Consider the following 13,061-nt stretch of genomic DNA (forward strand, 5'->3'; position numbering starts at 1 on the left):
GGTGGGTCTGATAAGTGGGGTGGATTTGATGAGTGGGGTGGGCCTGATAAGGAGCGGGGTGGGTCTGATGAATGGGGTGGGTCTGATGAGGAGTGGGGTGGGTCTGATGAGGAGTGGGATGGATTTGATGAGTGGGGTGGGTCTGATGAGGGGTATGGTGGGCCTGTATAAGGAAAGGTATCAGACAGAGATAGGGAGAGAGTATGTGTGTGTGTTAGAGAGAGAGAGAGAGTGAGTGTATCTATCTTTACGAGTGTCTATAAAAGTGTCTGTGTTTTGTGTGGATGTGAGTTAAGTATGTTTGCCAGGGTTCCCACATGGTTGTGAAAACAATCCATTTTTTCAAGTCAACCTTCCATTTTGTTTGGACACAACATATGTCCCAGGGTATTTTGATACCTTTAAAGATATGTAATACTGTGTCTGAAATGTACAATAACTTAAATATGGCTTCCCATCTCCTGTTGCCCATTCACAACTCTTTATGATAAGATAACATGATAAAAGTATAACATCAATTTTAGACACCCCTCCTCCCCACAACACACACACACACACACAAATTATTCCATGCTTTTTCAATGATTTCATCCATTTTTTCCATATTCTAAGATCTTCCCAAATGGTGAGTGAAATTTCCAGGCTGTCTTGTCTGTGAGTGTCTGTGTTTCAGCATCTGAGCCATCAAGCGTGCATGTGTGTGTGCCTTTGAGAGAAGATGCAGATTGGTTTCAGACACATAAGAAGCACTGATGCATGGTCTAAAGATAAATTTTCTTGATGATATTTATCCCTTGCAATTTAAATAATTTTTTGAAGGTTGTAATACTTCTACTGACTGTTTTATAAAATGCTGACAAGTGTGACTGTATCCTGACTCAGTAAATGGTACAATACATATCAGAGAAGGCTTGGCAGTAGGGAAAATAATATGGTTCAAAGACTGAGACAGACTAGAGTCAATCTCAGTCTGTGTTTTGAGAAAGTGATCAGCTTCCAAACTGGGTTAATGGCAACTAAACAGTCATGAGCACATTCCCTAGCGATAGTCCTCAAGTAAACATTCTGCCCACACCATCTGGTCAGTGTTCACGATCACCAATGTACACAATCACATGACCAAACCTGGGTCACCTGACCTCTTGCTGAATACATGACGCTGAAGTAATGCATTAAGGCCACTTTCACATGATAATATAGGTGGGTTGTTCCATTCAACAAAACCACAGACTAATGTATCTATCAGTGGTCAAAAGCAAGGTGATTGTCAGTGGACAATGTTGCCCCAAATCCACTGATTACAGGGGACAACTAACTCAGTACATTTTCATTATTTTGTCAATGTTTGATAGGATATTTTTACAAGCTACTGCCTAATGTAAATAAAATGCTCTGGATATTTTGGAATACATCACTTATATGGATTTGATTGGGTAAATAATATGTTTTGATGTTGGTTTTCATCAAAAGGGCATTACTATATGTATTTAAAAGATATTCCTTCATTTGCAAACTTTTCTCCTTCTGCCTATTATATATCCAACCTTGAATACAGAACTTGAAATCAAAATCTACCTGTCAATGTTGGCTATTGGCCAGTAATAAAGTTGATTTATTCCACTACCTGTTTACATGCGAATCTTGCTATGAATCCAAACCAAAATTTAGCTAAAAAAAATATGCATAGTCCCCCGAAACAATTACACTAAAATAAAAATGTTGAGTACCAGAAATGTAAAAGAAATCAAGAATCTTTCATAATACATATGTATTAATACATATGTACCTCTAAGTGTGATTGTATATTTATATGTGTGTGTTCAATTTCAACACTGGCTTCTGTATTTATTTATATAATTCTTTCCAACCCAAACATCTTAATGTCCCTGATTACTTAAGCAACAACTTACATCTTATAAAGTACTAATTATTTTTATGTTAAGAAAACCTTTCTCTTGTACCACCATAGGTGATTCTTTGTGAGAATAAAATGAATTGGAGACCATTTGGCAAATCCTTCACAACACAAGCAGAGTACTGCAGGCTTAAATTGAATTGAATTTTTTCATTTGGCGTTCAGAATATCTCATATCAAAGTCAGTCATATTCTAGCTTAGGGATAGCAGTACATTATCAACACTGGACCAGACAATGCTGTGATTGACCTCATTAACATCAGTCTATGCTTTTGGGATATGTTGCCAAGGATGAACCCTGTCTGAAAGCCTTGTCTCTTTAACTGATTCCATGAATCACCTCTCATAACAAGCATCAGTCTCTCCCCCTGCCCAATTTTAATGGAGGGAGATTAGAAGTCACTTACGACTTTAAATTACTCTCAATTATTTATTAAAATGAGTTTTCATTTTTTATAACATACCCATTAGATGAAAGATGAGAAGGAAAACATATTCAGTATGAATACCAACTGTGAGTGATGACACACTACTTTATCTAAATCTGTTCTGAGGCTGATATCAAACCCAACACTGTATCAATGCCCTAATACATATTGAAATTGGATACATATATTTCAAAGGTCATTACTAATAACTGACTTCATGGATTTTTCAGAGGCAATATGCTTCACTGACAATACGACGGATTGAGAGGAAGATGGCTTATGTAACTATGTTGAATACAAATTCAACATACGATGTTAATAAAACTCAAAATTAACAAATTACAATAGCATGCATATCAAACCATAATAAATCACTTTCTGACCTGTCAGGTTGGCAGATAACAAGTATATGAGGAGTTACATCAATAACAAGTCAGATATGGCTGAACCATACTGACTCAATGTTTTCATTCTTACCTTGGAAGAGATGACTCGATTGTCGATGTATTTTTCCGGAACAAACACATCCTCTGTTGTCGGGGGCCGGTTTCCTACAAACACGGTCCGATTTGCAGGACGCTTTTTCTTCATGCATCCCTGGCAGCAAAAAAGGGATTTCAGTTTAGAATCAGAACTAGAATCCTCATTTTTCCCGCTTCCCTGAGGGACTGACTCGGGATGCACCCGGGACTGGAACTTCCTAAATAATGCCATCACTTTGTGTATGTCAGTACCTTGCAGGAAACACTAAGTCATTTAATATCCATGGAGTAACTACATACATTTTAGTTGAAATCCTCAGATCATGTCATTTAATCATGATGTACATAATCATCCACGTCTATATCAAGATCCACAAATAATTTTCACAGAGCCTTGTTTCACATTCAGAAACACTCCTTTCCACATGTTAAAATCAGTTTCTGTCCATACCGTGAAGAATCCATAAAATTCAGAGAATTAATTGAATCAAATTCTGGTATCCAAAGTCCCGCTGGTATCATGTTGAAGTTAAAGTTCTATAGACATATTAGCTGTATCAAGTCGCTTGGCTTGTCAGTGGAATCTGATCGATCAAAACACACCATGACAACATTCAATAAACATGTCGACCAGGTAGAGTTCCAATACCAAATCAATGATTGACTGGGATAGATGTTCCACCTGTCAGTGACAGTGGAGACGGAGGAGCCCTGTCATATCATAACAGTACACTGAGACCACCGTCAGCATGGACCCAAACATCCCGTCCATGTTCTTTGAACCGCCCTGACACCGAGAGTCTGGGTCGCCGCCCAACAACTTAAAACAAATACCACATGACAGTGACAATTTTCAAAGAGTGCAGAAAACTGTTATTACTCCCAGTATTTCATGTAATGAACACACACACAGTGTGAAGTGAACTGTTTCCTTGTACGCTATGACAGGCCCAGGTTACTAGGGACGACAGTGTTTATCACAAGATAAATAGACGATTTCCTTCTTTCAAATGCTCTCAGCTTATGTGGTATTCCATGTATTGATTTTGTTAAGCCGGGTGTGAAATCCACCCCGCGTAAGCCAAGTTGAGTGTGATCAATGTGTAGGTAACAATAGCTTGTTAAAGCCTAATTGATTGGTGTAGCTTGTGAGCACATAGGGGGTTAGTAGACTAGTCACTCTCCACTCTACTCTACAGTCAGCTGATTGACAGAAAATCTGATATCCCACAGTCAGGTTATTTATTAGGACAGTGACATCCAAACTGTCCTAAAACAAACAGACAATAAAGATAAAATACCCTCCCATCATAATATGATAAAATAAAAATGCAAATGTCAAATGTCTCTTCAATTCGTATCTGAATGATTAATTGTTTTTAATAAATTTAAAGAAGTATCTATGAGGATATCAAAGTGAGAATTTCAGAGCCATTTATCGCACATTTTATACCTTATTATGAAGAGTCAAAAGGGGGAGTGAGTGAAAATATTTATACGCCACACAGAGCAATATCCCAGCTATAAGGCAGTGGTCTATAAATAAGCCTCGACCAGACAATCCAGTGATCAACAACAAAAGCATCGATCTATCTACACAATTGGGACACAGTGTCAACCAAGTCAGTGAGCCAGACCATCCAATCCTGTTCGTTGGTTCTTACGACAAGCAATTCCAACATGGATCTTCAGGGGTAGATTTCAAATAGATGAACGACAACTGTAGAACAATTCATATAGATTTAGTATAGATGGGATTGAGGAAATAGTTTAACTGCTTGTGATCAAAGAATGGATGGCATAGTGTGTTAGTCAAGTGGTTGAAGCACTAACTTGTTGAGTCAAAGACCTGAGTTTGATGGGTAAAATGCGAGGAGTTATGGAGTGGTCAGTTAGTCAAGTGGTTGAAGCACTACCTTGTTGAGTCAAAGATCTGAGTTAGATGGGTAAAATGTATGGAGTGCAATACTCAGGTCTCCCTGCTTCTCACTAACACAAAATCACAAGAACCTTGCATAATACTTTGTGTAAGAAGAAAAGAGCATTCGTTCAATATGTATCTATTATTGATTGTTGGTACTTTTGTTGGAAAAAGATTTAATAGAATTCATCCTCCATAACTTTCGTTTTCAATAAAAACATTAATTAAAACAGTCCTACCTCTCTCAAGAAATACCTGACAATAGTTTTTGTTTCTTCTTTTCATGCAACTTCAACAATCATCACACTTACAGAGCAATACATGAAAACCCACCAATCCCAAATATTCCAGCAATATCACGACTGTTGACACTAGCAATGTGCTTCAAACATTGTACCATGTGGGGAAACAAACCCAGATCTTCAACATGAGGAGCGTATGGTTTAACCAACAGGCTTCCCCCCCGCCCCCAATCCACAAAACAGTTGCCATAGGTTGTAACACCACAAACATTTGACGGATGAGTGCCAAGATCTATGGCCCTGTACGTCTATCATTCATTCAGCATCAAGTAATATCTGACTTGATTGTCCCTCCACCCAACTCCTACATCCACAAAAAAGATATGTACATTTATTCCAGTAAACGATTTTATATTTATGACATCTCACACATTTTATTGCAATAGGTTTTGATAATATTTTGCAAGTAAGTTTCGCAACAAATCTTTCAATAAGCACAAATACACCCAAACAAATAGAAGCATATATTTAATCTGCTGTCTTGAAACTGAGTACAGCAAGGATAGAAACTGTCAGCATAAAAGGATAAATTTCAAACTACGTGTACAGAAATTGATTGTGTTGCTCGAGATTTTTAAGCTCTACCACCAGTGATGAAAGGATGACGGACATCACAAAGGTTTGTAAGGAGCACCTGTATTGAAACGTCATAGTTTAATATTGACCAGACATCAAGGGTTAGAATTGGTCTTGTTGGAAAAGGCAACTAATGACATTGGGTAGTCAAAGTTTGGCTATCATTCACACTGTAGTGAATTCGTTTGAAATGTTGTGGAGAAGATGTTTCATTGCTTTAAGGCTTATTTAAGTTCTGGTTTAACCCATTTAAACATTCGTCACATTATACACTAAAAACTTAGCATACCCTGACATATCTCACGATTAAATGAATCACGATTTTAATCCTTTGGAGCATATCTGGGCATATCTGAGTCAAAGGATCAGAAAATCAGATTTAATAGAGGGCATAGTCACCATGAGAAGTTTTATGTACATGTTGAAAACTTAATGTGAAAATACAGGGGTGCTTAATTAAGTTCTTTGTGTACCTTTTTGACTCATTATTTAGTAGGGAATATGAACTGCCTCACAGCTGAATATTTTATACACTTTTCTACATGTCCATACCGTCACCACAGGACCTGTTTATGCCATACATGGTAATAGTATACGTAACGTCAGACTAAAGCTCCTACTTAACTCTGTGGCAGGGGAGAAGTGGTTAAAGCGCCTGCTTGTCTGAAGACTTAAGTTTGTGTGAAGCCCGTTTCTGAAGTTCCCTGCCATGACACTGCCAGAATATTGCTAAATGTGGCTTAAAACTAAACCCATTCATTCATTCCTACTAAATTGATCTGACAAAATTTTCAGTTGCAAATAGATTTAAACATATCATCCGATGACATATTACACAGCATATTTCCATACACTTCATTCAAGCTTAAGCAAACTAATTATTAGCTGAACAAATATCATTACATCTCCGTTCAAAGCAGCTGAAATTAATGAACAAAGAAGGCTGAGCATGAGGTGAAGGCTTACAGAGGATCAACATGCCATCTTGTGTGTGACCAATAAGGATTCTGTACTCCTTCTACAGCTTCAAAAGAGGCGGGGCAACTTCTAAAGAGCTGGGATAAATCCGGTGGATCTATGCATGACTTGCAACAAAACATGCCTGTCATGATGTTAGTTCATGTTCTTCATGAACACATTCTGTCTTCAAATTCGTCATATCCACAAACAAATATATTTACCAATACACTAATTCTGGCTATTCTGAAAAAAACCAAACATAACATCATAATACCCATTTAATTTTGCTCTCTAGCTTTCAAGATGTGAAAATCTAATTTGATATGTGTTCACTCACAAACAAATCTGAATTATTCTCACACTATCACACTTACATACATACATAAGAGAGAGAGGGAGAGTCTCACCTTAGTCACCTACCATAATCACGTAACAGTCTACCACAAAAGCAATCACTATTTATCTTTTTTCAATTATCCCACAATCATATATGAGTAAGAATCTAAGAGAGACCAATCCTTATTTTAGCTACTGGCCTGCTAGCCAAGTGCTAGCTGATTGTAAATCAGATTTGATTAATATAGTGTTAAAGCTATCCTGACTGGATAGCTGAAAATCTCACATACAAAGAAATCTTACTGTTTTTTGTGTGTTTGATTTACATTGTTTCCAAGGGGTGATGACAGCTTACCATCTTAAATTCTGACCAATTCTGACTGATGTGCATTTGGTACTGTTATTGGAGCCTCAGGGACAGCGAAGGAACATTTTCACTTAACACCCCCACTGTGTACATGTGCATTTTGTTTCACAACTGAAGCTTACACCCATCACAGAGAAAATATACTCATGGGTCTCAGAGATAATATACTCATGGAAACAATTAAGGGAACATGTGAAAGTACCAGTCTTCCTTTCACTATTTCCAAAATACAGGATCACTTGTTTCAAGAGTTCTCCTATATATTTCCATGAGTACACATGACACAAAGTCATCTATTTTGCATGTAAACAAAATTAAATAAGTTACCTGAACAATAAGCTGCTGCAGCAAAGGCTCTGTAGAGTCACATTTCACATTTCTTTCTGTATTCTATCTCATAAAAAGTCTATGATTTAAGTGGAGAACCGAGGGATTAAGATAAAAAGCATTCATTCACTTGGGACAGATAATCTGTACTTCTTCATCTGAAGCTCAATGCTGTCCAGGTATTAAATAAATCATGAGGAAACAGGTGCTTGTTTCTTGTGATGTTCCCTCATAAAACATTAAACCAGAAAATCTTTCATTATCATACCTTTGCTGTCAGAGCATTTTGACTTCAACAAATTATTATCATGTGTCACTTTAAATGTTGAAAACAAATGATGTCTTGTTCTTCAACAAAGGTCATACATAATTTGCAAAATGTAAATTTAAGTAGGAGAGATAGATGCAGGAGACACATCTAAAGCCATGGGAATCTCTGCTGATAGAAAGGAAATACAGTTTCTCAAAGGTCATCATATAATATTTATCAGACTCTTCCCTTCCTGCCTCTTAATTTGGTGAAAAACACAAGTAGCATCAGAACATTTTCATCAACCTTCTGAGACATTTTTCAGTTATTCTTTTAATCCCAGCCAAGTTCTGAAAAATATTCTGTGTACTTTGATTGCCTACCAGTCAACACATGAAGACTGGAATGATAAGATACCTTAACACATTGCATCAAAAATTTTAAACTGTTCTTGGTTTCAGTTGCAGGTAACCAAAATGCCAACTGAAGCAGAATTCAGATAGTACCAATCAATGCTTATAATATCATTGTCTTTTATGACTTATATCAAGGATATTAAACAGGCTTAAGTGTAATACCATTTTTATTAAATGAGTTAATGATTTGGTATCAAATGAGCGAAAGCGAGATTGATAATAAATCTTTCATGAGTTTAATAAAAATGGTATATCATGGAAGCGAGTTATTAGTATTCTGTTTATTACTCTCTATCATTAATTGATAAAAACTGTGGCAAAATTATAGCAAAACTGCCTATAATGTGGTGACTCTTCGCTTTCTGCAAGTCACCTAAGGTCTAGTACCATGCTATAATGGCATTAGTATTGTGACGTCATATCTGTGACGTGATATGACGTTGTGCGCCTAGCGGTATTACACTAGTAATATTACACTGCAGTATTTCCACGGGCGAGTAGGTTTGCATAATCAACTAGGCACATGATATTCTGTACACTGCTGCCAAACGCTGCAACATCTGGACAACTGGTGATCTAAAAGGGGCCCCAGCTGTTCTATTAGATATATATCTAATTGATAAAAATCCATTTATCATGTCCATTTCTTCATGCACAGTGCATACTCGAAGCTCCCAAACAATCAGATTATCCTTACCTCGATAGCCCTAGCTGCCTGTGAAGCGCTAGAAGGTTAATGGTTACATGACTTATCCCACCGGGTACCCATTTTCTACAAGGTGAGACGCATGTGTATCACATGTGCCTTGGTACGGGGCAGGACTGAAATCCTAAAACTCTCAGGGGTCAAGCTGCCAAACACAGTCATCCATCCAAGGACTTTATGTGACCAACATTGGTTAACTTCAACTGACTTGTGACCAATGAGCTCGATATCCCAGACCAAACACCACACATCTTTTTGCACGAGCATAGTCATCCAAGGATGCCAGTGTAGTAATGTTCAGGCAATGATATAAAGATATGTACTACTTAGGCTGTACAAAATTCCTACAAGTCTATTGTCTGTCTATAATGAATTAACACCACATATGTATTTAACAAGTACTATATGTACACTTTCACACAGATGATTAACCAGGTTCATGTGTAGAGCGCTCCACTCTTGCATACAGACATATACAGACAGGGATAATATGCACAACATCAATTTGTCCCTACTGCAAAAACGGTGAAAAGAATTTCCAAATATGGCCGTAATTATATTTCCAGAATATAACAAGGTATACATATTCACTTGGCCATTGCTATCTGCACAAGCAGAACAAGCCTAATATGGGGGCATGGTGGGCGAGCTGGCTAAGGCGCCAGGCTAGTGATCCAGTGAGGTTGAGGTTTCGGGATCGAGCCCACCTGTGACCGGGTGTAAAAACCTTGGAGTCAACTTTGTGTGCAGACTCTTTAAGTGTTGTCACAACCCCTAGTGTACAGTACACAACCCTGTGCACTTAAAAGAACCCACGAATCCGTTGGTATATGACCAGATGGTGGCCACATGAACACGTGCATACACCTAGTTGCAGGTACAGCAACGTGCAGTAAACTTGGACAAAGTGCTGTGACTATGTGTCCCAGTCCACCCAGCTGTCAATTTGGTACCTCGTTAGGATGAGAGAGCCACAATAAACTCGGTGCGCCTAGTGGCAGCAATGAGTTGTATACTCCCCAGGGAGTTGAGATTGAAATACAATGTGCTGTTGAGATTGACATCCGGTGATCAAGGGAAAAATATATGTAGCGCTTTGAGCATGCTTTATGTGTGGAATTCAGCACATTATAAATACACATATTATTATTATTTTTACAGATTAGAATGAAAATGCAGCAGAGAGGGTTCGGGTGATCCTGGCACAGTCAGGCTGGTCAAGCTCATCATCAGCTCAGGGCCCTCGCCCCCTCTACACGCAGCCCAGACAGCGAATGGGACTTCTCCCAGGAAACACTGCCTAGTCGAACCCACCAAGAACTTTCCGGAGAATATGAAGGCTCCCCAACACTGCAGCCTTCTTATTATTATTATTATTATTATTATTATTAATAATAATTACAATGGTATTTTTTGCGTCTAGAATCCAACTCTCTCTGGCCCTACATCATTACCCTGGTGAAATTATACTTTCAAAGCCGCTATGAAGCGCTAAGCGCAAACGTATAGGTCTGTATATCCACTGCAATAGAAATCACATTGATTTGAACAAGGCACAATGTTTTCATAAGAGCGACGCTTTAGATACCCAGGTTGGTTGCAAGAGATGACACAGTCATATGGTCAGCCTTGCTGAATTGACTGACATGCCATCATATCCCAACCGCACAGATCGGTGCTCAGGATGTCTATCACTGGTTTGCGTTATCTAGGTACCATTATTTACAGACCGTAACAGATTGGTGAATCTGCCTGTTATGTGTAGCCTATGTGAAACATGAGACAGATAATGGGCCGCCCAGGAAGAACTAATTCCATTCAGGACATAAACTAAGATGCTACACATTTGGACCCATGGAAGATGACTTTTTATCATCCCACATGTTGTTTCACAGATACTACAAAGGAAAGTACAAATGGTCCTGTCCAACTGGAAGGTCCATGCCTCCATTGCCTGCACAGATCTGATGAAATGGTAATCAATGGCCAGGTCTGTGTTGTTATCTACCATGGCAACCGACCGGCAAGCAGGACGTCATTATGCTCCAATACATTCTGCATACGTTGCCGTTGTTAGGGAATTCTCTGCTGTATATTGATGACAATATCAATTTTACATGAAAAGCTATTTGCCTCATCTTTGGTAAACATTTCATTTACTTGTTTCTGATTTCGTGATCTGCCGACGAAAGAAATTATCTATTTGTTTTATAGATTTTAAGAGCAGCCTTTTTCATTCCCAGAAATCATATTGATGACAATATCAAAGTTACGTAAAGCTCTATTTGCCTCATCTTTGATAAATGATATTGATTAATTTGTATCTGATTTCCTGATCTGCTGACAAGACAGATTCTAATGGCAGCCTTTTTCGTTCCAGGGGTTCAATTTTTTTTTCCCAATTGACTTTAAGAGTTTAATTTGTGGTAATTTTCCACCAGCCCAGATTTTTAGGACATAATGATGATGATGAAATTATAAAAGAATAAAGCAACGGTGTTAATGTCTACTGAACTATTTATCGAAAAGTGACAAATAGCAAAGTAGATACCCTACTTTATTATTAATGTGAAACTTAAGGGCTACATTTTGTGCTGATATGGAATGAAATCCAAGTTAATTTAGTTTATTTGATTGCTCGAAATGAAAACTGACTTGTCCGAGGTGTCGTGCGTTGGGATTTTAAAACCCCTACATTCCCAGAAATAAGACCAAATGCAATTGATGCACAACACTGTAAGTATGACACTTTAACTTATCTCCTGTTCTTTCAGTTTGTTTTGGGACAGTTTTAGTTTTTGAAATGAAGTTTGATGACACGTTGAGTTGTACCGTCTTACCCTGTTGTAAAAACACTGCAAAACTCATACTCACCTTTGTTCTGTTATACAAAACAAAAGCCATCACAAGATGGCATATTCCCCCGCCTCGACATATTCGAAAAAACAAATAATCTGACAGTTACTTGCTGTTTTTTAAGACTAAGTTCGAATCATTTCCATGGAAATAATCAAACATATAAATGCCAAATATCTGTAAACATCACATGCCAAGGGGGATAAAAAGGGCTCTCATAATTTTATGTTTCTATTTATCTTGGACACCAAGCACATTGATAACCCCTTGAACAGAAACATCTTGTTTGTCAATCCATTTGATTTTGATTAAATTATTGAAAATATTCAAGAACATGACTAACAAGCAATACACTATGAATATTACATGATCACACTAATTAGAATCTGATTTGGAAATTGAGTTATAATGTTTGATTGATTGGTGAGGGTCACTGAGCGATGGGTAATGACTGAAGTGTCATAAAATATCAACAGGATACAGGCAGCTGCAGTCAACGCTTATGGTCTTGTCATTGAGAGGTTTAGACGTGGGACCGGTTTTACACCATGATGATAGTTGAGTGAGTGAGTGAGTGAGTGAGTGAGTGAGTGAGTGAGAGCTAGCGAGCAGGCTGTTGCTAGGACAATGTAAGTGAGCTGGCTTTTAAAATGCTAGGAGTGAGTGACTAAGGCTTTACACTATTGGAGATGTGTTGGTTGGGTCTTACACTGCTGGAAGTGTGTTGGTTGGGTCTTACACTGCTGGAAGTGTGTTGGTTGGGTCTTACACTGCTGGAAGTGTGTTGGTTGGGTTTTACACTGCTGGAAGTGAGTTGGTTGGGTTTTACACTGCTGGAAGTGAGTTGGTTGGTTTTTACACTGCTGGAAGTGAGTTGGTTGGTTTTTACACTGCTGGAAGTGAATGAATGTGTTGGGTTTACAGTGCTTTTAGCACTAATCTTTTAAGAAGTGTCAGGAGACACACAAAATAGGTGTCACTTATTTTACCAATATTGGCCATTGGACCTGCCCCTTTAGCCATTGAAAGCTCATTCAATATGGTTGCTGTTGCAGACATGTTGAAGAAACTGGAATGTCATTAATAAACATTTTTTTACATTTAAACTTTATTGGTCTTCTTCCGATGCTAAGAATATGCCTATGCTAGATGACACTCCAATGCCAGACAAACATGCCATGATATGAGCTTGCTTGTCTTTCAGTAAGTTGAGTAACC

General features: G+C 38.0%; 1 protein-coding gene across 4 annotated transcripts in view; it reads right to left on the bottom strand.

Moving 5' to 3' along the window:
* Positions 1–13,061, bottom strand: part of LOC137281942 (phospholipid-transporting ATPase IF-like) — a 107,543-nt gene that overhangs the window by 43,796 nt on the left and 50,686 nt on the right. For 3 of the 4 annotated variants that reach the window (XM_067813670.1, XM_067813671.1, XM_067813672.1), the window contains one exon: positions 2,822–2,941. The exons of the other annotated variant lie outside the window; for it this stretch is intronic. In XM_067813670.1, the coding sequence (XP_067669771.1) occupies positions 2,822–2,941 (120 nt within the window). The remainder of the gene's footprint in view (positions 1–2,821; positions 2,942–13,061) is intronic. 4 annotated transcript variants of the gene reach the window in all.

The sequence above is a fragment of the Haliotis asinina genome, chromosome 4 (assembly GCF_037392515.1).
Source record: "Haliotis asinina isolate JCU_RB_2024 chromosome 4, JCU_Hal_asi_v2, whole genome shotgun sequence".
Classification (NCBI taxonomy): domain Eukaryota; kingdom Metazoa; phylum Mollusca; class Gastropoda; order Lepetellida; family Haliotidae; genus Haliotis; species Haliotis asinina.